General features: G+C 47.4%; 1 protein-coding gene across 6 annotated transcripts in view; it reads right to left on the bottom strand.

The window, feature by feature from the left end:
- The window catches only part of LOC135219888 (uncharacterized), a 327822-nt gene that overhangs the window by 51358 nt on the left and 249833 nt on the right, over window positions 1–26631 (bottom strand). For 5 of the 6 annotated variants that reach the window (XM_064257040.1, XM_064257041.1, XM_064257039.1 and 2 more), the window contains exons 11-13: window positions 19344–19541; window positions 1773–1879; window positions 113–259 (exon numbers count right to left, since the gene is read on the bottom strand). In XM_064257040.1, the coding sequence (XP_064113110.1) occupies window positions 113–259; window positions 1773–1879; window positions 19344–19541 (452 nt within the window). The remainder of the gene's footprint in view (window positions 1–112; window positions 260–1772; window positions 1880–19343; window positions 19542–26631) is intronic. The other variant, XM_064257043.1, reaches the window with a different exon arrangement.

The raw sequence follows: 26631 nt of genomic DNA, 5'->3' as shown, positions 1-26631 counted from the left end.
TGCTATCGTGTACAGAAACTCATGAAAACAGAGTGCTAAATTATGGAAATGTTTCCAACCATTATAAAGGTTAAACTTTGGGATTACAATTGATACCACATTCTAAAAATACCTGATTGAAGGAAAGTGTGTAAGCGTTGTTTTAATGGTCCCTGTAATAGCACCGAGTTGGGCTGTAGGAACACTAACTTCTACATCAAATGCAGGCACTAAGGTTATTCCTCGATCACAGCAATATCTATCCAACGAAACAACTTCGCTGCAAAAAGAGGAAAATACTCATCAATTGGTAAGAAATCACTGCAATGTCTAGTTATTAATTTAAACATACCACTGGGCTAACATACTGTCTCATACGGCTGCTCTACAATGTCTAGTAAGAATTATACAATACAGGAAAATATATAATCAATGGTACAATACTGTTAATTCTATTCAACATAATGTTTGAATGCTTATCTTCACTGGCAAATAAATGGCAACAACTATTCTTCTAGCTCTCCAGAAGGCTTGGATCCACATTAAAGTGAGGTCACAAGACAAACAAAAGCATTACAAGATTCTTCCTCATCTAGAAGATGGTGTTTCTTAAAACAAACTTTCGACAAAAATGCTCACGCCAGAAAAAAAAGATACTGTACCTAAATTTTTCACATATATTAAGTGGTTTAATCACACCAATGAGCTAATTTATTTAGCTCTCAAAGGGTTGGCTGCTTTTACATTATAAACTGTATATATAACTACAATACTAAGTGGTGCTGCAAAGTAACAATTCTGGAAAGTAAATATGAGAAAGATGTCTAAATATGAAGAAAAAATTAAACAAGATGGGGCTGAAGGAGGGAGCAAGATTATTTATAAGATAAATGGTGAAGCACAAGGGTTTATGAAAAAAAAAGAAGGCAAGTTGCTGGCAGTATCACCCTTATATTATAACAGTCATAATCGCACTTGAGAATTTTTGCATCTCATTTTATTGAAAATCAAGTTCACTGTAAATACTGAAACAATACAAAAGAAAAGAAACTAAGATGACTACAAATATATGTGTTAAGAATCTTGATAGGTGAGAGACTAAAGAGATGTTATCAGGATACAAAGACAATAAAAAGCTAGTTTACTAATATCAACTGGTACCCTGAAAAAGCATACTTGCTGGCAACATGGGAAAAGAATGGAGTTCTCCACTGATATCACAATATTCCTTGCAACATTAACCATAGAAATGTAGTGACTTTGTAATGTACTAAATACTCATTGAAAGTAACAATTACAGAGCACTACATCACCATAATGCTAAAAGATAATTTATCCCGACAGTCAAGTCATTTCTAGATTGTAGTAAGACTAGGCAAAAAGATTTGCTCTACAATGTGATGTGAAAACCAAAGCAAAAGAAAGTTAAAAAAGGCTGGACAACAAGGAAGGAGGAGATCTAATGGCATAAATATTATAGCAATGCAACTAGGGGGCAAAAAGACTCCCCAGAATGTTTAGGCAGAACATAGAATCTGTAATTTATGCAAAATAAAGAGTATTGAAAGTTGGTAATGGTATTTTCATCAACTTTCCAATTTTGAAGTTGACAGCATCCAAACCGCTGATAAAGACAGCATTCAACATAGTATTTAATATAAAATTTTTATTTAACATTTACTATTGCTAATTTCTTTAATACTATTATTAAAAATAATGCTACTGTCTACCTAAATAAAACTGAGAAAAGTTATATATACTATATACTGTATTTCTAATATTTTACATCTTACCTGGGAGAATAGGGTAAACTACAAGCTACTGATGATACACGCATTAATAAATGTAGCTGATTCATCTTCAAACCAAGCAGTGAATCAACCATTTGGCAAAGTCGCTCCTGCAAGTGAAAATACCCAGTCTAAAATAGAATGTAACTTTGTGCATAATTATTATTATTATTACTATTGATAGTATCTGTTATTATCATTTTGTACATAATTATTATTATTATTATTAATACTGGTAGTATCTGTTATTATCATTTTGTACATAATTATTATTATTATTACTATTGGTAGTATCTGTTATCATCATTACAAGCAGTCCCTGGGTTACGGCTGTCGTGGCCTAAAGCAAATCTGTACAGGCGGCCCGCGGTTAACGGCGCAATCACTCAACGGCGAATCGGTTTTACGGCGGTCGTCAAAAATATTCATTAAAAAAATAAGGCATTTTAAAGGTATCTTTACGGGCACAAATTTCAGTTAACAGCGCCGCTAGCGCCGTTGTCTAACGAGTTCATACATATGTAGAAATGCCGTTCAGACCACAAAGGTTATGCAAATTATATTAACAAATTTTATGGAGAGTTATTACGTAGGTATTATGGTAAAATATATGCCTCTGACGCTGTTCTATGCCGAAAATATAGAGTTACGTAAGTGCAAATTTAGCTATGGATGTGTCGATTCATAATTGTTCATGCTTTTGTTTAAAATGTGTGTGAAAATGTATTATGTGAAAGGCATTTTTATTTCTGTACAGAAATATGATACAAAGGCAGCTTTTGAAACTGCCCTTCACGATACCAAATACGATGTTTTTTCATGTTCTTTCTTGTAAGCCGCCTCCTGCCGCTCTTCCGAAAATATCGATTTAAAAAAAGTGCAAATTAGCGATCGAGTGTCGATTTTATAAATGTTTATGCTTTTATGTTCAAAATGTGTATGAAAATGTATTACGAATAGGTTATTTTTATTTCTGTGCAGAAATATGATAAAAAGGCAGCTTTTGAAACTCCCCTTCAAGTTATCGACTACGATGTGTTTTTCAAGTTCGTTCTTGTATGCCGCCGCGGCATACAAGAACGAACTTGAAAAAACACATCGTAGTCGATAACTTGAAGGGGTTTCAAAAGCTGCCTTTTATCATATTTCTGCACAGAAATAAAAAATACCCTATTCGTAATACATTTTCATACACATTTTAAACATAAAAGCATAAACATTTATAAAATCGACACATCGATCGCTAATTTGCACTTTTTTTGCCGCCGTCTGCCGCTCTTCCAAAAATATAGAGTTAAAAAAAAAAAAAAAAAAAAAAAAAAGTGCAAATTTAGCGATCGATGTGTTCGATTTTTCAAATGTTTATGCTTTATGTTGTTTAAAAATGTGTATGAAAATAAAATTATTGCGTAAAAGGTATTTCAGTTTTGGTACAGAAATAAGATACAAATTAAGGCAGCCTTTGTAACTACGCTCCACGTTGTCAGGGGATGGTTTTCTTATTGTTCGTTCTTGTCCGCCAGTTCCGAAAAATGCATTGTGTTATTTTATTAATTATGCATCTTTTCTATAAATCCTTTAAAAAGTTATACATTATTTCACTGTATCCAAGAATATGTTATTGTTATAATACAATTAAGTTTGTTCATACTTACCTGGCAGATATATATATAGCTGTATTTCTGACGTCCGACAGAATTTCAAAACTCGCGGCACACGTAGTGGGGCGGCCAGGTGGTAGTACCCATTCCCGCCGCTGGGAGGCGGATATCAGGAACCATTCCCATTTTCTATTCATATTTATTCATGACCCTTGTCTCCTGAGGGGAGGAGGGTGGGCACTCTAATTATATATATCTGCCAGGTAAGTATGAACAAACTTAATTGTATTATAACAATAACATTTTGTTCATGAAACTTACCTGTCAGATATATATATAGCTGAATCACACCTTCGGATGGTGGGTAGAGACAGACTAGGATTTTTTAGGAAACTTAAATTAAAATAAAAGATTAACTTATTGGTTCCTTACCTGATAGCAAAGTAGACTATGTGATTACTGTCACCTAAAGCCTGCTTATGCTTTATCAGAGTTGCCAGCCAGGTTTGGACCTGTAGTGCTGGTGCCCTCTGGATGCTCTGTCAACGGGGACGTAGACACAATGTGACCAGACCAATCTAGCCAAACATATGCAGTAACACAGCAACCGACCACACCTGACCAACTAACCAAAAAACCCCTGACATTAACACTAAGGAATGGGAGATTTTCACAGAAGATCTCACCATCAACCAAAAACACAAAAAACTAACCTAACTAAGCTAAGGGATAGGAGAGAGCCACCTTCAGCCCCCAAAACTGTGTCTGCCGAAATGTAAGGTCCCAAAGAACTACAGTTCTCGTAAATCGTTCTCACATCCCGGAGGTAATGTGAGGCGAATACGGAATTGCTCCTCCAGAAGGTGCTATCAAGAATATCTCTGATAGACATATTCCTTTGGAAGGCAAGAGAAGTAGCTACGGCTCTGACCTCGTGAGCTTTCACTTTAAAGAGGCTCATATCAGTCTTCTGGCAAGATGAATGAGCCTCTTAATGACGTCCCTCAAGAAGAAAGCAACAGCAGCCTTCTTCGACAACGGCAAATCTGGTCTCTTCACCGAGCACCAGAGATTACCTGAGGGACCTCTTATCTCTTTAGTCCTATTCACATAGAACTTGAGAGCCCTGACAGGGCACAGGGCTCTCTCTGGTTCTTGACCCACGAGACTCGATATTCCTTTTGATTTCAAAGCTCTTTGGCCAAGGATTAGACGGGTTCTCGTTCTTAGCCAAGAAAGAAGGGTTCAACGAGCAAGACAGCGCTGTCTCCCTTGAAACCCACTAGGCTACTGAACGCTTGGATTTCACTAACTCTCTTCGCCGTCCGCCAGAGAAGCTAGGAAAGCGTTTTTTCTCGTTAAGTCCCTTAGAGAAGCTTCCATGGAGAGGCTCAAAGGGACTTAGCATCAGATGTTTCAACACCACATCTAGATTCCATGAGGGCGGGTCCTTGCTTGTGGAATTTTGGTGGTTTCGAACGACCTTAAGAGATCGTGCAGATCCTTATTGTCGGAGAGGCATCCATTTCTATGTGGCGAAAAAAAACGGCAGACAACATACTCCTATAACCCTTGATTGAGAACTGCCAATTTCGCACATTTCTTAGATAGAGTAAGAAATCTGCTATCTGATTCACAGAGGTCGTGGAAGAGGAAATTCCTTCCTTCTTGCACCATGCCCTGAAGGAGGAACCACTTAGACTGGTAGACAGCTCTTGAAGAGGCTCTTCGAGCATTAGCGATTGCTCTCGCAGCTGCCTTTGAAAAGCCTCTCGCTCTGGCCAACTTTTCGATAGTCTGAACGCAGTCAGAGCCAGAGCGGAGAGGTTTTGGTGAAACCTTTTGAAGTGAGGCTGTCTGAGTAGATCTCTCCTCCAGGGCAACGTTCTTGGGAAGTCCACAAGGAACGTCATGACCTCTGTGAACCACTCTCTTGCTGGCCACATTGGGGCAATCAGAGTCAACCTTGTCCTTCTGAAGCTGCGAACTTCCTCATTACGTCCCCCTATGATCTTGAATGGGGGGAAAGGCGTAAAGATCCAGGTCTGTCCAGTTCCTAGAGCAACGCGATCCACTGCAATTGCCCCCGGGTCCAGAAACCGGGGAGCAATACAGAGGAAGCCTCTTCGTCCTTGATGTAGCGAACAGGTCTACTAGAGGACGTCCCCACAATCTCCATAATTGTTGACAGACTTCCTGGTGCAAGGTCCATTCTGTTGGTAGAATCTGATTCGGCGGCTGAGAAGGTCCGCCCTGACATTCTGAACCCCTGCCACGAATCTTGTCAGGATCTTGATGCGCCTTGCGTCTGCCCATAGCAGAACTTCCTTCGCCAGGAGAAAAAGGGATCTGGAGCGAGTTCCTCCCTGATTTCTTAGATAACGCAAGGGCTGTTGGTACTGTCTGAGTTGACTTGAACAACCTTGCTTGACAGTTTTTCTTCGAAGAACTTGCAGCGACAGGAATATCGCTGCCAGTTCCTTTACATTGATGTGCCAGGCTACCTGTTTTCCCCTCTCCAGGAGCCTGACACTTTCCCCCCCTACCCCCCCTAGTGTTTGCTCCCCCAACCGGAAATGGAAGCGTCTGAGAACAACACTAGGTCGGGGCTCAGAAGATTTAAGGAGAAGCCCTCTCGTAACTTCTGAGGTCGAGCCACCATCTTAAGTGGACTTTTACCTTGTGGAGATCCTTAGGATCGCATTCAGGTCCTCTTTCGACGTCCATTCTTCCGCAAGGAAAAATTGAAGAGGCCTGAGGTGCAGTCTTCCCAGCGAGACAAACTTTTCTAGCGAAGGAAATGGTGCCCAGCAGACTCATCCACTCCCTCACCGAACAAGCTTCTCTCTCTAAGGAAGGGCTGCGACTTTCTCTAACCCCAGTCGCTGACGTTCCTGGGATGGAAACGCCCGAAAAGCCACTGAATCCATCTGAATCCCCAGATACACGATGGACTGTGTCGGGGTCAGATGCGACTTTTCGGAGGAGTTGACCCAAAAGACCCAGAGACTTTGCTAGGGCTAACGGTAAACTGAAGGTCCTTCAGACACTTCTGCCTCGACGACGCTCTGATCAGCCAATCGTCGAGGTAGAGGGATATCCTGATTCCTGACGAATGGAGCCACTTCGCTACATTCCTCATAATCATTGTGAAAACCATCGGGGCCGTGCTGAGACCGAAACAAAGGGCTCTGAACTGCCAAACCCTGTTGTCCAAGACGAATCTCAGGTACTTCCTTGAAAGAGGGTGGACTGAGACGTGGAAGTACGCGTCCTGCAGGTCCAGAGACACCATCCAGTCGCCAGGTCCTAAGGCTCCCAGCACCGACTGAGGCGTCTCCATTTTGAACTTGATCTTTTCTACAAAAAGATTGAGCCTGCTCACATCCAGGACCGGGCGCCAACCTGACGACTGCTTCGGCACTAGGAAAATCCTGTTGTAGAAGCCCGGTGACTCTAGGTCCAAGACTTGTTCCACCGCTCTTTTCGACCATCTGTCTAACAGATCGAAAAGAACACTTTTCTTCTCTCCCTGATAAGATGGAGAGAGGTCTCCTGGGAGTTGATGTTAAAGGAGGAGGATGTAAAAAGGGGATCTTGTAGCCCCCGCTCTACTATCTTGAGGGTCCAAGGATCCGCCCCTCTCTGCCTCAAGCTCTCGCAAAGAATTCCAGTCTGGCCCCGACTGGCGTCTGAAGGACGAGATCTTCATTTGCTGGTTTTGGGTTTGAATGAAGCTCTTCCTCTCGAAAACCCTCTCCCCTCGAGGAGCTTGCTCTGAGGGGGGTGGGGTGCCCCGAAAGAAAAGGGTTGACTTTCTTCGGGGGTTTGCTGAATGTCGAAGTGGAAGGAGCTGCTGGACGTCTTGAAGACTGAACCAAGAGGTCCTGGGTCGCCTTTTCTTGCAAACGCTGTGCAAGATCCTTTACCATAGCCTGGGGGAAGAGATGGTCCGAAAGAGGCGCAAAGAGCAATTCCGCTTTCTGAGCGGGAGATACCGACTTAGCGGTAAAATTGCAAAGCAGTGCTCTTTTCTTCAGGAAGGCAGTTCCAAAATGAGAAACTAGCTCCTCCGAACCATCCCTGACGGCCTTGTCCATAACATGACAACACGCTGGACAGCTCCCCCAGACTGAGAGAATCAGGACTCCTAGACTGAAGGTCTAAAACTCCCAGACACCAATCTAGGAAATTAAAAACATTAAGGGTACGAAGCAGTCCCTTCAAGTGGTGGTCAGTCTCCACCGGAGTCCAGGACACCTTAGCAGACGATAAGAGAGACCTCCTCTGAGCGTCCACTAAACTGGAGAAGTCACCCAGAGCGGACGAAGAACCTTTAACTCCCACAATCCTCCTTGGTCTCATACCAAACTCAACTCCTCCTTCCGCGAGTCTAGAGGTGGATGGGCGAAAGTGGTCTTGCCCTGATCCTTCCTTCTGGACATAAAGTCTTGAAGCTTCTTAAACGCCCTCTTGGTCGACAGCGATGTCTTCATTTCGACGAATTCAGGGTCTTAACGGTCTTGGAAGACGAAAGTTGAGAGGGAGGAGACCTAGGGGCTGCCGGCTGGAACTTCTCCCCGAAGGCTGAACGTAACAGCCTAACAAGAACCTTGTAGTCCGAGACAGCTGAAGCTACCGGCTGTTCTTCTTCGACGGAACTCCCTGGACTACTAAGTTCCCCTTCCTCCCTAAGAGGAACTGGGAGGAACGCCCATCAGGAGAGGGAGTACGTCCAGCAGTCTCAATCCTGAACAATGACTTCCGTTGGTTGGAAGTATCCGCTACAGGTACGGAATCGGCCTTACGTCGATCTTTAGAGGTACGGACATCTTGCGAAAGAGGAGCGTCCTTAGAAACAACGTGAACTGTCTTAACAGAAACGTCTCTCGAGAGGAAGCGCGAGCTTCCTGACGAGAGGCGCCAAAAGCGTCTGCTTAGCCAAGCGAGCGTCCTGCTTTGCGTCCTCAAAAGCGTCCTGCTTCGCTCGAAAAGCGTCCTGCTTCATACGGCGAGCGTCCTGCGGAGCGTCCTCAAAGGCGTCCTGTCTATAACTCGAAGCGTCCTGCTTCGAACGCCGAGCGTCCTCAAAAGTGTCTTGAAGAGAGCGCAAAGCGTCCTGTCTAGAAGCGAGAAGCGTCCTGCCCGAGCGTCCTCAACGCTACCCTGCGAGAGCGCAAAGCGTCCTGCTTCGAACGCCGAGCGGTCCTGACGAGCGTTCCTCTCCTGAGAGAGTAAAAGATCTGCTAGGAGAACGAGAACGTTGCCAGATCCGGAGAGGAGAGAGAGACGAGCGAGACGAGAGAGAATGAGGCTGCTTCGTCCTCTTGACGGGCAGCCGAACGTCCTTCCTACGCTTAGGCTCGACTGCTGCTGGCGAGTCCTCTTGAGCCATCAGCGAACAATAATCTGGTCCTGAAGGGACACTAGGATATCCTTCGTAGGTGACGAAGGAGCAAAAGAAGGGGCAGGACTGAGCCTGCGAGAAGGCGAGGGGCGAGGGGACGCCTCCTTCCTTCTAGCAGGTACAGCTATCTGCCTCTCAGGTGAACACGCCTGTGCGTGGAAACTAAACGTCCTCTTCGGTAGAAAGCCTTCCTCTCTTCTGCGGAGGAAAGGCGTCATAAGCTCCTCTGACGAAAGAGAGACATAGGACGTGAAGCGTCCTCAAAGCGAAAGGTCCTTTTCAACGGACGCGAGTCTCTCCGAGCGCTCCACCCCTTGCGCGGGGAGGACGCTTCGGAGGACGAAAAGCAATCTTTCAGGACACGCGCTCGTGCGCGCTCCTTGGCAGCCTGGGATTTAGCAACAAGGCCTGCCGAAGGGACGCCAGATCGGTGGGGAGCCCCCGTAAACCCTCTTGCGGCTTTCGACATACCCACTCCCTGAGTCCTGGGAGTCCGATAGAGGTCTTAGGACTAGAGGCATTATGGGCCGATCTGACGCCCCTCCACAACACTAGGGGCACTAACACAAACTTTCCACAGGGGGCCGGTTTCTAGGGCCAATACTTTAGATTCGAGAGCACGAATAGACTCCAGAATCAGAGAAAGGGTGTTACCTTCCTCCAGACACAGCATAATGCCCGAAGGCAAAAACAAAACAGGATAGGTTGAGCAAAATCTACTGGTGTTAGAGGAGGAGAAATGTTACTATCCTTACCTTTAGTAGAACTGCCCTTGGAGGAAGACCTCCTGACTCTATCGCGCTCCAATTTACGTCGATAGGTCTCATACATCTTCCATTTATTCATCATCCAAATCCTTACATTCATTGCACGATCATCAAACCACGCAAACATGCCCCTGCAATCCATACAAACTGTGTGAGGATCAACTGAAGGTTTAAGCAAGCCTCACCTTTGACATTCACTCCTCACACACACTCTGAAACTTCCAGTACTTGATCCAGGACATCATGTACCCAGAAAAGCCAATCCAAAATCAAAAACCAATCCACTATTACGCGTGCCAATCCAACAATCCAGAAGTCGATACCAAAAGTCAATCCAGATAATATTAAGCGAGATAATAAAAAAATCCTAGACGGAGGTACTGTAACAGTTGTTTGCAGCGCCGGCGACAGAAAAAATATGAATAGAAAATGGGAATGGTTCCTGATATCCGCCTCCCAGCGGCGGGAGGGAAATGGGTACTACCACCTGGCCGCCCCACTACGTGGGCCGCGAGTTTTGAAATTCTGTCGGACGTCAGAAATACAGCTATATATATATCTGACAGGTAAGTTTCATGAACAAAATTGTATGTATTCTCATATTATTGTATTTTAAAATACTACGGCAAACTTAAGCCCGTATTCCGCGGAGCGGCCAATGTTGTGGTTTGAAATCAGCTGATGAATACGAGTCTGTTTCACCATAACGCAATTCTGAGCGAATGCTCTTGCTTCTAGTTAGCATAAACGAATATCTAGATGCTTGACTTATATGAGACAAAGTTATTTTTCCTTATACAGCGTGTTTTTAGGTGGAAATATTTATTGAATATGTCTCGTTGTGAATGTGAACTACTATTTTTTTCGTTAACAGATTACGTTGGCGGCATGTTTATTGCAGTAAAAAATTACGTGATTCCGTTCGCAATACGTAATCCTTTATTCTTTATATCTGTAATACGAACTTTACGTTATTTATCTTATATCGGCGTTTGAAAACCACAGTGAAAATGTGTTCTTTCAAGCACAGTAGTTTTTGATTAAAATGGATTTTATCCAATTTTATCTATGGTTGTGTGTGATGGCAGACGTTTACTGCAGTTTTATCCTTGTTGCCGATGTACGATAATAGTCATTAGCAGCTTGAACCGTTTTCTCAGCTTCAGTCATAATTAGGTTTAAATTTAACGGTATATTTCCCGATTGATCTTTAATCTATATTGATCTCTGATCTATAGCGAATAAAGTTATTACATTAAGATATCTCAGTTCTATTCTATACATAACGCCATTTATAACAAATAAGGTAATGTTGCACTGTAGTACGATGATCGAAATACAAGCCAAACAGATGTTATCCAGTTCGGTTGTACTTAGAAAAAAAAAAAGTCGTTTCTCGTTCGGTTGTTCATGGTTGTACACGTTCACGCAACGAGTATAACGTTAAAACCATACTTTCATCATTCTCTTTTGCTGTTATTGAACTTATGTAACTAGAAGATGGATAAAGTTAGGCCATTGTAATTTGATCTCTCATAAAATCGAACTATCGTAAGACTAATGATCGTAACCTGAACACTACAGCTACCTGTACACTGTATAAACTTTATTATATCTTTACATACTCTAGACACCCACATGTACTGTACAGTAAATTCTATAGTACTATACTGCATAAATATAATTTTACTTATTGCGCCGTTGTGGGATTACGGCCCCTTTGACTGCTCTAGAGTTTCGAAAGAAGGTGTGCGGCGGCCGTAGGCTTTAAAATCGCTCAGCGTCGAAAATCGCTTGGCGTCGGTGGCCAGGAACGGAACCCCTGCCGCTAACCGAGGGCCGCCTGTACTTACGGCACATTTCCAAATATATTCATACAAAAATCGGGCGGCGTAACAGTGCCAAAACTAGGATTATGGTGCAAAAATCTGGATTAGTGTGTCATACCTTGGCGCTATAAATGTTTATGATTTTCAGGTTAAAGCAATTTCCCACTTACCGCGAACTGCCTGTATTAATATTACGGAGTTTAACTAAACCATAGATAATACATGTGTTAAGTCAGTTCTTACATATATAACTCATAACTAGAACTTCACCCATTACATGATATAGCTCTACAATCAGTTTTTACTCAGCAATTTGTTACCATTTCCTTTACAATTCCAAAACATTTCATTTGACATAATTCACTCCTATACAAAAGCAAACCTATTAAATCTTTTTACAGACACTATATCTGCAATAAATATGGTAGCAAATTTTGGGTGAGTATTGAAAGGCAACAAAATTCAATGGTAACTTTGGAATGGAGCAAAATATGACAATTTGTCGAAAATTGCATTTTTCCTAACTATACAAACCTGAGGTCCTTTAACAATAGGAAGTAGCTAGCGGCAGCTGGAACGGTCGTAAGCTTCGAACAAGGGGAGAACGGTAGTTAACTGCTTGTCCGATCGTCGCGCGGCTGAGAGGTAAACAAATCACTTTTGCTTCTGACCCATGCAAAATACGCAGAGTGAGGGGTGGCATGAGGAGGGACTATATGTAAAGGACCTCAGGTTTGTATAGTTAGGAAAAATGCAATTTTCGACAAATTGTCATTTGTTCCGATACGTAATACAAACCCTCGGTCCTTTAACAATAGGAAGACTCACTTCTTGGTGGGAGGAATCTGAGTCTTTGATGAACAGACTGGTGTTCGTCCATCCTTGGAGTGCCTCCCTGGTCGTAAGAGCGAGGGAGGGATCAAGCCTCTGTCCGATTGATCGTGGTGCACCGCAGGATCAATGGTCAGACCTCTGGGCCGAGTACTAAGAGAGAGGCAAGCGTATCTCTTCGTACCAGCATTGTAAGAACTTGTTCCTGTACAGGAGCAAATATAAAGTCATGGGTTTGTCTCATGTAGGCATCCACTTCCTCCCCCTTGTAGGAGAAAGTGGTGGATTATACGCTCCTATTCCCTAGTTAAAGGGATAGGATGGAGCTCGGTCGAGTAGCTTACCTGCATACTGACTCCCCTCCAGCGTCGTGACGGACCGTATCCCTCTGCCCACAGGTAGAGGTAGAGAAAGATGGTGAAGAGAAGCCAGTCACACTCTCATTCGCACATTCATTCTCCCAGTCATACCAGGAATCGATGCTGTTCTGCTGCTCGGGTGCTGGGTAAGCTTACACAACGTGTTGAGCAGCCACCACAGGTCCCAAGGAAAAAGTATCCAAGGACCTTGTGGGCAATATCCCGAAGGTAGAAGGACGTGAAGGTGGTCGGTTGGTTGGCCCAGACACCTGCCTTCAGGACCTGCGCCACGGAGAAGTTCTTACGGAACGCTAAGGAGGGTCCGATACCTCTGACTTCGTGGGCTCTCAGTCGGAGCGTACGGATGTCGTCGCTACCATCAGCCTCGTACGCTCTCCTGATCACCTCACGTAGCCAGAAGAAAGCGTGTTCTTGGAAACTTCTTTCTTGGTAACCCCAGTGCTAACGAAGAGGCGTCGACACTCAGGCCTGAGATGTCGAGTTCTCTTCAGATAGCGCCGTAGCGCCCTCACAAAGGACAAAGCAGATCTCATCCGCATCGTTATCGGTGAAGTCCAGAAGGGAGGGGATCGTGAAAGACTCGAACCTGTCGTCAGGGATCGACGGATTCTGAGTCTTGGCTACGAGTTCGGGACGAAATAGAGCGTCACAGATCCCCAGCCTCTGGTGTGTTTAACATCATAAGAAAGACCATGTAGTTCCCCTACTCTCTTCGCCGATGCCAGGGCCAGCAAGAAGAGGGTCTTGAGGGTCAGATCCCTGTTCTGACGACTCTCGGATGGCTCGAAGGGTCTTCGAGTCAAACTCCTAAGGACGAGAGTCACATCCCACGCCAGGGGGCCTGAGTTCCCTGGGTGGGCAAGACCTTTCGAAGCTCCTCATTAGCAAGGAGATCTCGAACGAGTTCGAGATGTCCAGTCCCCTCAGTTTTAGGACGAGAGCCAGGGCAGCTCTATATCCTTTAACTGTGGGGTACTGAGAGGAGCTTCTCTCGGCGAAGAAACACGAGGAAAATCCGCTACCTGCTGAAGAGTGGCTCTGAGAGGAGACAGACCCTGTCTACGACACCAACCACAGAAGACGGCCCACTTCCCCTGGTACACAGCTGCAGAGGACTGTCGGACGTGTCCAGCATCTCTGTTGCTGCGCTACGAGAAAAGCCTCTCGTTCGCAAGAGAGGGTGGATAGCAGCAGCCGTGAAGTTGAAGGGACTGGACTGTTTGGTGGTACCGTTCTACGTGTGGCTGGGCTAGAAGGTTGTGCAATTGGGTAGCCCTCTCGGTGCCTCCGCAAGAAGAGCCAGCAGGTCCGGATACCAAACGGCTTTGAGGTCGTTTGGGAGCCACCAGGATCATTCTGAGATTGGGAGTGACCAGCACTCGACGATCACTTTCCGAATCAGACAGAAGGGAGGAAAGGCGTAAACGAAGAGGTTGTCCCAGGGGTGTTGGAGAGCGTCCTCTGCAGCTGCCCATGGGTCCGGCACGGCTGAAAAGAAAACCTGAAGTTTCTGTTGTGCCGAGTGGCGAACAGGTCTACGACCGGTCGCCCCCACAGGTTGAAGAGCCTTTCCGCCACATTGGTTGTATAGAGACCATTTGGTTCCTATGACCTGATCCGACGGCTGAGCTTGTCCGCTACTACATTCCTCTTGCCTGGGATGTAGCGTGCTGACAGCTCTATCGAGTGAGCCGTGGCCCACTCGTGCACCTGCCGAGTCAACTGGTGAAGCGGAAGAGACACTAGGCCCCCCTGTTTGTTGACATAGCCACTACTGTGGTGTTGTCGCACATCAACACCACTGAGTGTCCACCAGCGGTCCTGAAATTCTTGGAGAGCGTAGAACGCGCCTTGAGTTCCAGGACCATTGATGTGAAGGTGCTTCTCGTGATGGTCCCACACACCTGCAGTCAGCAACTCCTCCAGGTGTGCGCCCCATCCCTCGGTCGATGCGTCTGAGAACAGCAGCATCTCCGGGGGGGGAGTGCGTATGGGCATCCTCTTAAGAGGTTCTTGTCGTCGAGCCACCAGGCTAGGTCCTGCTCACCTTGTCCGTGAGAGCCACGGGAAAAGTAAGGAGGATCCTTCGCCTGAGACCCAACTCTCCCTTAGCCTCCACTGGAGAGACGCAGGTGAAGACGCCGTGAGGGACTAACTTTCTCGAGTGACGACAGATGGCCGATCACGACTTGCCATTGCTGTGTGCCTGTTCCTGCCGAGACAGGAACCGGCCGGCTGCCTCCCTGAATTTGCTGATACGCAAGTCTGCGGGAAAGACCTGCCTGCTACCGTGTCTATCAGCATACCCAGGTACTTCATCTTCTGCTTGGGTTCGAGATCGGACTTCTCGTAGTTTATCACGATCCCCAGATCGCGACAAAACTTGAGGAGTCGATCTCTGTCCTGCAGCAACTGCGAGCGGGAGCTCGCCAGGACCAGCCAATCGTCGAGATACCTCAGAAGACGTATCCCGTGCGAATGGGCCCAAGCTGACACCAGAGTGAACTCGCGTGAACACCTGTGGGGCGGTTGACAGACCGAAACAAAGTGCCCTGAATTGGTACACCGTCCCGTCGAAGATGAAGCGGAGGTACTTTCTGGAGGACTGATGGATGGGTATTTGAAAATACGCGTCCTTCAAGTCCACTGAAAGCATGAAATCGTTCCCCTGATCGAGTCGAGCACACGAGCATGCCGACTCCATCGTGGAACCGCGTCGTGAGAACGAAGCGGTCTAGGGGAGAGAGGTCTATCACCGGACGCCAGCCCCCGATGCCTTCTCCACTAGGAAGAGGCGGCTGTAAAACCGCGGTGATTGGTCCTCCACGATCTCTACAGCTCGTTTCGCCAGCATGGTCTTGATCTCCTGTCGAAGAGTGTTGTCCTTTGATGATTCCCGGACATAGGTTTGTAGATGGACCGGTTTGGAGATGAGGGGGGGCCGAGACTCGAAGGGTAGCAGATATCCCTCCCGAAGGACGTCTACTATCCAGTTCTCGGCACCGTAGCACTGCCAAGTTGCCCAATGGCTCGCTAGGCACCCCCCCCACTTCTTGGCAGCAGGTGAGGGGGAAACGCCCGTCCTAGCGTTTCCCCACCTCGTTTCGACTTCTTCCCACCACCTCCTCGGGGAAAGGAGGGCTGGAGGAGGGTGGTTACGGCCTCCTTTTGCAGAAGTCGAAACAACAGGAGTCTTCACACGGGGCTTAGACGGTGCAACCGTCTTCGCCGCCGTGGGAGCGCCAGCTAAACTCTTGGGCTTAGCCGCAGTTGCTCAAGATTGCCCAGTAACCTTCGAGACTGCCTGGTGAACTAAGCGGTCACTGTCATCAGTGCGCCGCCTTTCCACCGCAGCGTCCACCATCTCTCCGGGAAAGAGAGCAGGGGAACTCCTAATAGGTCCATTGCGAAGCCCGAGTGCCGCCTCACGCCCGGCCCCCTTGGTCACTCGGGTGAAGGACTGCGTCCCCTACGTCGAAGAACCAAGTTGGCCCACAGGTTAGCAGTCTGATGGGCGAGGTAAGAGATAGCTCTTCCTCCAGACTGGCACAGTCTCCTGAAAGAAGCGTCGTCTTCGAGAGCAGAACTCCCAGAGCCGGCCGCTACTTTGGATATTGTGAGGGACCACAAATCCAGCCAAGAGACTGCCTCGAACACTGCCATAGCGGTAGATTCCAGGGCAAGTGCCTCCTGCTGCGAGAACCAGAGGTTCTCCGACAGGAGCTGCTGCAGGGACACACCTGGAGTCAGCCTTGCTAACTCCGGGTTAACCTGTTTCGGCAGTATCGGGTCTTCCGAAGGCACGTAGAAACGCCTCTGACGCTGTAGAAGAGGAGGAAGCAGCTTGGAAGACCGTCCGGATTTCAGCGAATCCTCTCGCCCTGAGACGAGATTCTCGACTTGATCCAGGACCGAGTCTGCAAGCTCCGATCGCGGCAGCCCCACCATCATTTTGGGTTCCTTCTTAGGACCCCAAAATGACTCGAGCCGGGACGTGGGCTCGGCCGGTGGTAGCGGCGATCCTTTCGCAAGGTCATTATGCTGACGAATCAGCTTAATGACTTCTGCAAAATTCCTCTGTATCTCGGGAGTAACCGCGTCTTGCGGAGTAGGACCGTCCAGTCCCTCCAGCAAGAACAGATCCCGAGATACTCCTCCTTCAGAAGGAGGAACAGCGGCAGACCCCTGACGGTCGCCTCCAACTACTTGCGCGTATGTCCTGGTCGGTCCTAGAACCGTGCCTGATCCATATGGCGTCATAGCGGGATCGCGTGCGGCGCACCTCTCGCGATCACTCCTAGGTACCTCGCTCCTCCCGGTGTAGCCCGAGGAGGTTGAAGGTACAGGAGAGGCAGACCTGACGCTCCCCCCTCGCTCGCTGGCAGGACCAACGTGCGTGGGGGGCTGCTGCTGATCGTCAACCCGCGGTGGCGATCGAGCAGCAGGCCTAGCCTTGCCGCTCACCTGGGGCGAGAGGCTCGGCTGAGAACGTCGACGCTGATCTCTAGCGTCAGGCGAGCTGTTGCTGGTTACCGTCTCCGCCCGGTCCCGGTGGGAGCGGCGGTCAGGTGACCTGCTAGGCTCGCTGTCGCGGTGAGACCGGCGAGCGTCCTCTCGGCGCGTCAAGCCGCGCTGGTACCGACGGCCGCGGGGACCCCTTCCTCGCCTCAACCCGTGGCTGGTCAGCGACCGTCACGTCAACCCGAGCAGCCAGCTGGTCGCTGCGAGAGCGTCCACTGGCCTGGCGAGAGTCGTCTGCACGACTCTCGCCAGTCTTCTGCTCCGCGCCGCGGTCTTGACGGCGAGCGAGCTCGGGCGTCAAAACTTTGGCTAGACGGTCTCCCGTGGAAGAGCGTCCACTCGGTACTTCTCGCGAACGAGAAGCAGCCGAGACGGATCCTGATTTAGCGGCAGAACCGCTAACACCAGGTGAGGACGTACCAGCCGAGGCTGGTACACCTCTGGTCCCCGTCGTCTTCTTCTTTGCAGAGGAAGAGACGGGCCCCGTTCCCGAAGGAACAGGAGGACCAGCAGAAGAGCTCCCCGAATCGCCTGAGCGAGACGGGCCCTTAGAAGATCCCGAAGGAGTCTTCTTAGGGGGGGAGGAGGCAGCCTTCTTCTTCTTCGGCTTGGTAGCCTTAGAAGTCGAAGGGGAAGAGGAGGCAGCAGACGACGAAGACGACGACGACACCTTCCTCTTCTTCCTCTTCTTCTTCGCCAGGCTCCGCAGGACAGACGTCAGGTCTTCCATCCAGGAGGGAGCCGGGGCAGTTGCCGAAGCAACAGGGCCCGACTGCACCTGTCCGGAAGGACCTGAGACTGTAGCAGCACCACCAACAACAGGAGCGACAGGAACAGGTACAGGAACAGCAGGAACAGCAGGCACAGCAGCGTCTGAAATAAAAGGAGCAGCAGGGACAGCAACAGGTACGGCAGGTACAGCAGGAACCACAGGAGAGCCAAGCGTCCTGTCGGCAGCTACCGTCATTCTTGGCACGGCGGCAGGTCTAGGGGAGTACTCTTAGGGCAGCGAAGTCCGGGGTCGGCAGCACAAAAGAAACCAGGTGGCGGTGGCACCGTTCCTCTTTGGCACGGCAGTAATGGGTTTGTGGCACCGCAAGCTGTAGGCGTCACCGTCATTACATGCGGCGTATACACTAGATGCGGCGGCATGTCATAGGCTGGTGTTGTGATAGTGGTAGTGGTAGTGGTCACCACACCATGTGTGACCACTGCCGACCCCGCCAACCGCCGCTGAATCAACCCCACCTGAATGCTTGGCACTCCCTGCAGCCCCAGCGACTCCCACACCTGTCCAAGGTCGTCCTTCACTGGTGGCACATCTGCGGAAGCAACAGTCGGGTTAGTAAGAGGGGTTCCCTCGCGCCTGGGGGGAGACGAACCCCACCCAGAGCGGACGGATGACCCCGAATACAACTGGACGTCCGGGTAGCGGGCGCCCTCCTCCACACTCGACGGATCGAGCGAGGAGAAGGACTCCGCTACCCCCCCCCCGCAGGGGAAGGCGCGAAACGTGGGGGCTGACCGGGAGGCAGGAAGGAAGACGAAGTGTCAGTTACCAAAGGAGTCACTGGAGAGCTTTCCGATGACTTCTTTGGAGGCCTAAGGCTCTTCCTGCCCTCGTACAGAACCCACTGCGCCTCGGACCAATTCATACAGGTAGTACATGGCTCGTCCCGGGAGCATTCTCGCCCCCGGCAACGAGTACACACCTCATGTGGATCTACGTCCACGAAAGATCTAAATCCGCCGCATCTACGCCCCTCCAGCCCGGGACACACTCTACGGGCGACTGGGGGGCGCGGTGAAATCTCCATTTCTTGATCACTCATGATTAGTCAATGTAATAAAGAAATGCAATAAAGTACTTACAATTCATATACACACTAACAAACCAGAAAGAGGGCTGAATACTCAAAGCAACGACAATAGCGGGCAGAGCGATGACGAACACGTCCTGTCTCCACACGGCCGAAAGCAAAAGTGATTTGTTTACCTCCAGTAGCGCGGTGCGCGACGATCGGACAAGCAGTTAACTACCGTTCTCCCCTTGTTCGAAGCTTACGACCGTTCAGCTGCCGCTAGCTACTTCCTATTGTTAAAGGACCGAGGGTTTGTATTACGTATCGGAACAAAAGCTATGTGAGAGGCATTACTCGCATTGTTCACAAAGATTATCTTCAAAAGTTTATGTTGTGTATCTACAGTGACCCCACAAAGAAAGTCAGAATATTTTACCAGTGTTGGAACACGTGCATGAGGAGCAACATCCAGTAAAAACCCCCGATGTGGCAGAGAGGGTTGGTCTCTTATAACTAGTGGTGGGACAATGACCTTTCCTCCACCCTCTTCACTGGAATGACATACACGTAGTAGCTGGACAAATGTCACAAGGCAGTTATGTAAGCTGTCGATAGATCCACACACCATGTTCACCTAAAACGCATTATCATTATTAACAATAAATTTCACACAAGAATCTTTTGGAGAAATAAATTACGTATAATTAAACATATGATGGATTACACATCTAAGGTTGCCATTCTACAGCCCAGAATTCTTTATTTTAATATATGACTTATGTCAGAAGCACTGCAAACCAAACAAATACTGTAATCATGTACCAAAGTATTTTTTTAAATTTACCTAGTCCATAGATATACATACCATTATTTCATAACATCCCTCCCTTAGCCTTTCTCAATAAGCTGACCATACCCAAATTCAAATTACAGTACAGTACTTTGTTACTAATGGTAAATATTATTACCACTTGGTTCACAATTCATTACATAAAAGAAATTTCTTCTTAAAACAAAATCACTTGTCTTGTATAGGAAAACAATTATGTACATGAAGCCACGTATCACTGAAAAGATACAAAATACTTTTGACTTTAAAATGACAATTTGTCGAAAATTGCATTTTTCCTAACTATACAAACCTGAGGTCCTTTAACAATAGGAAGTAGCTAGCGGCAGCTGGAACGGTCGTAAGCTTCGAACAAGGGGAGAACGGTAGTTAACTGCTTGTGCGCGCGACTGGGAGGTAAACAAATCACTTTTGCTTTTGGCCCATGCAAAATACGCAGAGTGAGGGGTGGCATGAGGAGGGACTATATGTAAAGGACCTCAGGTTTGTATAGTTAGGAAAAATGCAATTTTCGACAAATTGTCATTTGTTCCGATACGTAATACAAACCATCAGTCCTTTAACAATAGGAAGACTCACTTCTTGGTGGGAGGAATCTGAGTCTTTTGATGAACAGACTGGTGTTCGTCCATCCCTGGAATGCCTCCATGGTCGTAAGAGCGAGGGAGGGATCCAAGCCTCTGTCCGATTGATCGGGGTGTGCACCGCAGGATCAATGGTCAGACCTCTGGGCCGAGTACTAAGAGAGAGGCAAGCGTATCTCTTCGTACCAGCAAGCAAGAACTTGTTCCTGTTTGCAAGAGGCAACATAAAGTATGGGTTGTCTCAAGCTGGCATCCACTTCCTCCCCTGTTGGAGGAAGTGGTGGATATACGCTCCTATCCCTAGTTGAAAGGGATAGGATGGGGCTCTGTTGAGTAGCTCACCTGCATCTTGTCCTTATCCGGCGCAGGGTGACGACTGTGTCCCTCTAACCACAGGTAGAGGGGAAGAAGAAAAAATGGGAAGAGGAGCCAGTCACACTCTCATTCACTCATCATTCTTTACGGTCACACCAGGACTCGATACTGTTCAGCCTGCGAGGGTCTGGGTTCGCTACACAACGTGTTGAGCAGCCACCACGGGTCCCAAGGAAAAAGATCCAAGGACCTGTGGGCAATATCCCGAAGGTAGAAGGAAGGGCATGTGGTCTGGTTGGACCAGACCCCTGCCTTCAGTACCTGCGCCAAGGAGAAGTTCTTGCGGACAAGGCAGCATCTCCTTCGCATCGAAGGCGGTGAAGTCCATTAGGGAGGGGATTGTGAACGACTCGAACCAATCGTCAGGGACCGAAGGGTTCTGAGTCTTCGCTACGAAGTTCGCTACGAAGTTCGGTACGAAATCGAGCGTCACGGATCCCCATCCCCTGGATGCTTGACTTCGCAGAAGAAGTCATGCAGTTCCTCAGAGGAAAAGAAGGAAATAGTCGCATGACCTATCCCTCTTCTCTACTTCGGTGATGTCCAGTACCCATACTGGTCTGTCCGTCTGCCACGAAGTCTCTCGCATCCTCCTATCCCCATGCAGCGAAGTTCTCGGTGAGTGGATAAGGACACCGACACTCCATGGTGGGTGTCGATGGTATGGGTACTGTGACAAGCTATTAAACGAAGTAATGATTGCTCTGTAACAACCAAACTAAGTCAACAGCGTAGTTCGTAACTGACTCGGGCGCTCTGACAGCTGCCGACTGACTGCGTTCGGTAGGAGGCAAGTTGTCCAAGCATCCGAGTAAGTCACGTGACCTTCGCCTTTAAAGGGTTATGCCGAGAGACCAAACAAATAATGTATTTGTTTGTCACCAATGCCGGCAGCGAGGTGATGATTCTCTTAAGGCATGTGCCCAACAGGCGAAAGTCAATTGCCTTCTAGAGACCGAGGTCCCTGAAGGCAAAACATCTCATGGTTGTTGAATCTCAGCTAAGGAGAAACAACACTATGTACCGTTGAAGACGAAGGTAGATATTGAATGCAACCTACGTCTTCACAGACGAATCGAGAGAAGGATTCTCAAGATTCATAACCTGTGCTTACAAATGACTGAAAACGCTAACCGCTATTTCATTGCTGTCCGGTGAGAAGTCGTAGTTGCAATGAAAGGGGGGCGTTCTTCAGTAATGAAAACACAGGGGAAAGCCGCCTGAAGAACTGCTTCTCATGGGCTGAACATTTGGAAGTAGAGCTGTCAGGTCGGAGAGTAGGCGATGTCTTCTGACACATCTTGTAATTCGGGTTGAACAATGAACAATTGTACACCTACGAATACGAGATATTTTGAAGACAAACTCAGATGTCTGCAAAATCATTCGCATTATCGCAGTGCGATGCAACGGGAGACTTGTACAGACTTCTGTTACCGTGCGGTAAACAGAAAAAAGATGAAAGAGTTCAAGAGATATCTCTGTTGAAAATTCTCGCAATGTCGAAGGCGATGGAATCTAGCGTCACAGCAGTAGATGGTCCTTCATTATTGCGAGAATCCCCGTTAATCAGAGACCTAAGTCCATGATTGTTGGGCAGAGATACGGTTCGGTAGTCAATCAAAGCAGGGGAGAGAGAGACATAACTGACCGTGCATCTCGGAGGCCCAGCTGATACTGAGCTGCTACCTATCAGGCAGTTCAATACGCAGTAGTTGAGCCTGAGCTCTCGCTGACTCGTCATCCTGAGTTGCCAGGTAATCCATTATGCCACGAAGGAATGCGTTCGGCTAGAACTACCGAGCATAAAAGATATGCTCGAGCAATTATATTTAGGCGAAACGAATTTCGGTAAATATAAAAGTTGAAATGGTGTTGTCGTGACAAAACCATAAGTATATAAATTGAAACTGAAAACTCCTGGAGGTTGCAGGCAACCCCGAGTTGCAGTTCAATTAGAATACTCTCTTCTAAGTCGCAATCCGTAGATTAACTAGGATATGCGCCTACCCCTCGGGCAATTCAACTGCTTAGTAGAATCATGTCGCGAGGTTAATATACGTAGTATATTTGTAGGATTCTGAACAACGATCTCCATCCTAAATTCTTTCCTTCAAGAAAACAAAACAAAATAAGGATTGGAGATCGACCACCTTTCGATCTCTATCAAAGAGAGTGAAGGAGAAGTCTTCCTCGAAGGAAAGCTTCAATGGTGAACAGAATACTAAGACGATAGTTCAAGCCAAACTGGATATTCCCGTCCGATCTTCTCTATTCCAGGTTGGTCGCCTACTGTGAGATAGTTTCTTTTAGCAGCAGTCTTTCTTCCCATGCTAGAAATTCCAGGAATTCGAGCATAGGCGAGGTTCCCGATTATCGTGTAACATATCGGGGATTCTCGTCTCGCTCACTTTGGACCGTGGTCTCGCCTAAGTGTTTGGAGATCGTAAAAAACTCGAACACTCTGAATGCGCTAGAAATTCCGTAGAATTCTAAGCAAGTCTGCGAAATCCCCACGAATTTGTCAAACGATATCGGCTGGTGGTCCTCTCGATTCCCGTAGAAATCGAGAATGGGGCAGGATTCCCTCCTCAACGACCGGGGCTTACGTCAGGTAGGACCGAAGTCCCCCCGGTAGCGCAGTCCCGAACGTGGAATCCTACAGAGAAATCTCTGTAGGATCCCTCCCCTTTCCCTCGTAGCCGTAAGAAGAGAGGGAATGGGGGAGGAATTGGATACTTGCTCGCCTTCCCAGTGGAACTAGCAGTTGGAGAAGAGTAGGAGCAGATGGCCTCCCAGAGTCTGGGAAAATGATATTGTTATGTTACAATAAAGTTTCATACATACTTACCTGGCAGATATATACATAGCTAAGACTCCGTCGTCCCCGACAGAAATTCAAATTTCGCGCCACTCGCTACAGGTAGGTAAGGTGATCTACCGGCCTGCCCTGGGCGGCAGGACTAGGAACCATCCCCGTTTTCTATCATATTTTCTCTCTTCCACCTGTCTCCTGCGGAGAGGCTGGGTGGGCCTTTAATTGTATATATCTGCCAGGTAAGTATGTATGAAACTTTATTGTAACATAACAATATCATTTTCATACAATCAACTTACCTGTCAGATATATACATAGCTGATTGGCACCCTTCGGTGGAGGGTAAGAGACAGCTACTATATGAAATAGACAGGTAAACAACATATGTTGTAGGTATAAATAAAACCTTGGTTCCTACCTGATAGTGGTAGGACTTCGTGGGTGTTTTGCCCAGTAGTCTGCATCACCTCAAGAAACTTTAGCGAGATATATGATCTATGGCCAAGAGTTCTTGTGGGTCTGCCGATGGGGTCTTATCCGCTTACTCGGCAGAGCCTGAAAGGACTTTGTCAATGGGTGCTGATCCACTTATATGACAATACACCTTATGAAGGAGCACACAAACCAATCCCGACCACATGATCCTACCATATGTTAGAACTAAGGATTGTTTCGAGTTATCCCCGAACTCTCACAACAACCGTAACTCAAAAACCACTACGCACACATACATAATTTTCTCTAAAAAAAAAAAAAATTATACTCATCTAATTAGATATGACAAGATTCTCTTACTGAACAACATAGACGCGCCCGTGCTAAACCAAGTCCTCCATTGTTTCGAAGAGACTCCAGACCATATCCAAAAAGAAGAAAAGTATATACTTTTAAGGATTGGTGTCGGCTCCCGTACCCAGAATCGTATCCGCCGATACGAAAGGACCCAGAGAAAAACACTTCTCATATGTCACACGAACGTCTTTCAAGTAATGAGATGCAAATACTAATGAGTTGCATCTCCATCCCAAAATGTCGTATCTATGATGTTTTAAGCCGACATATTCTTATGAAACGAGAGAGACGTCGCTACTGCTCTCACTTCATGAGCTTTAACTTTCAACAGTCGCAACTGTTCGTCAGAACAGACCTTATGCGCGTCTGTAATGACGTTCCTCACAAAAGAATGCCAGAGCATTCTTGGACATCAGTTTTGTGGGGTCTTTACCGCGCACCAAAGACCTTGTCTAGAGCCTCCCATCTGATGCTTTCTCTGAATGTAGAACTTTAGAGCTCTTACAGGGCACAGAGATCTTTTCTGCTTCTCTTCCTACGAGACTCGATATGCCTTTGACTTCGAATGACTTAGGCCAGGGATTCGAGGGATTCTCATTCTTAGCTAAAAACAGGGTCTTAAATGAGCAAATAGCTGAGTCTCCCTTGAAACCTACTTTATCCTGCCCGAGCATGTTAATTCACTACCTCTCTTTGCCGTAGCTAAAGATAATAGGAATAGGCATTTCTGGTGATGTCTCGAAACGAAGCCAGATGAGGAGGTTCGAATCTTTCAGATGAAAGAAACTTGAGAAACCACGTTCTAGGTTCCAGTTCGGAGGGACCGGTTCCTTCGACTTTGAAGTCTCAAGGACCTTATGAGATCGTGGAGATCCCTTTATTATCTGCCAGATCTAATCCTCTATTCCTGAAGACTGCCGAGAGCATACTTCTGTATCCCTTTATTGTGGATACAGCTAGATGAGATTGCTCTCTCAGGAATAGAAGGAAATCAGCAATTTCCGCTATAGAGGTAGTGGAGGAGGACAACTTCTTAGTTCTACACCACTTCTAAAAACCCTCCCACTTCGACTGATATACTTTTCGTAGTGGAGGTTCTGCGTGCTCTCGCGATCGCGCTTGCAACTTCGCGAGAAAACCCTCTCGCTCTGACGAGTCTTTCGATAGTCGAAAGGCAAGTCAGAGCGAGAGCGGGGAGGTTTTGATGATACCTCTTGAAGTGTGGCTGTCTGAGAAGATTCCATCCTTCTTGGTAGGGATCTGGGAAAGTCTACGATCCACTCTACCACCTCCGTGAACCAATCTTGGGCCGGCCAAAAGGGGGCTATCAATGTCATCCTCGTCTCCTTTGACGCCACAAACTTTTTTAGTACTAGTCCAGGATTTGAATGGAGGAAAAGCATAGACGTCTACGCTGAGACCAATCTAGCAGGAAGGCGTCTACCATAAGAGCTCTTGGGTCTTCCACGACCGAGCAAAAGACTGCCAGCCTTTTGGAGATGAATGTGGCGAAGAGATCCACATGAGGTGTCCCCCACAGCGACCAGAGATCTTGACACACCTCCTCGTGTAGGGTCCACTCTGTATGAAGGACCTGGTTCCTCCTGCTGAGTCTGTCCGCCCTCACATTCTTTACTCCCTGAACGAACCTTGTCAGAAGGGAGATGTTCCTGTGAGACGTCCAAAGCAAAAGGTCTCTCGTCAGTTCGTAAAGGAACGAGGAGTGAGTCCCTCCTTGTTTTCGAATGTAGGCAAGTGCGGTGGTGTTGTCCACGTTTACTTGCACTACTTTGTTTGACACCAGAGGTTCTGGACTCTTCAAAGCCAGATGCACGGCGAAGAGCTCTTTTAGTTTATGTGCCAAGACACCTGCGCTGGTTCCCAGGTGCCTGACACCTCCTTCGAGCCTAATGTTGCTCCCCAACCTTTCTCCGACGCGTCGGAGTACAACACTAGGTCTGGGTTCTGGGTTCTTAGAGAGATCCCTTTGTTCTCTTTCAGAGGGGGCAACCACCATTCCAGGTGCGGTCTTATCTCCACCGGAATGGGAAAGGCGTCCGAAGTTGTCCAGTTTTCCAACTCCAAGACTTCTTGAGGAAGAATTGAAGCGGACGTAAATGAAGTCTTCTAGCGGGAAGAACTGTTCGAGCGAGGAAAGGGTCCCCTAGAAGGCTCAACCATTCCCTCGCCGACGTTTGTTCCTTCCTTAAGAAGAGAGAGACTATCTGCAAACCTTTTGCGATTCTCTCTTTGCGAAGGAAATACTCGAAAAACCCCGAGAATCCATCTGAATCCCCAGATAGAC

The sequence above is a fragment of the Macrobrachium nipponense genome, chromosome 1 (assembly GCF_015104395.2).
Source record: "Macrobrachium nipponense isolate FS-2020 chromosome 1, ASM1510439v2, whole genome shotgun sequence".
Lineage (NCBI taxonomy): Eukaryota > Metazoa > Arthropoda > Malacostraca > Decapoda > Palaemonidae > Macrobrachium > Macrobrachium nipponense.
The sequence above is the reverse complement of the archived record's forward strand: the minus strand, read 5'-3'. Positions and strand labels throughout refer to the sequence as shown.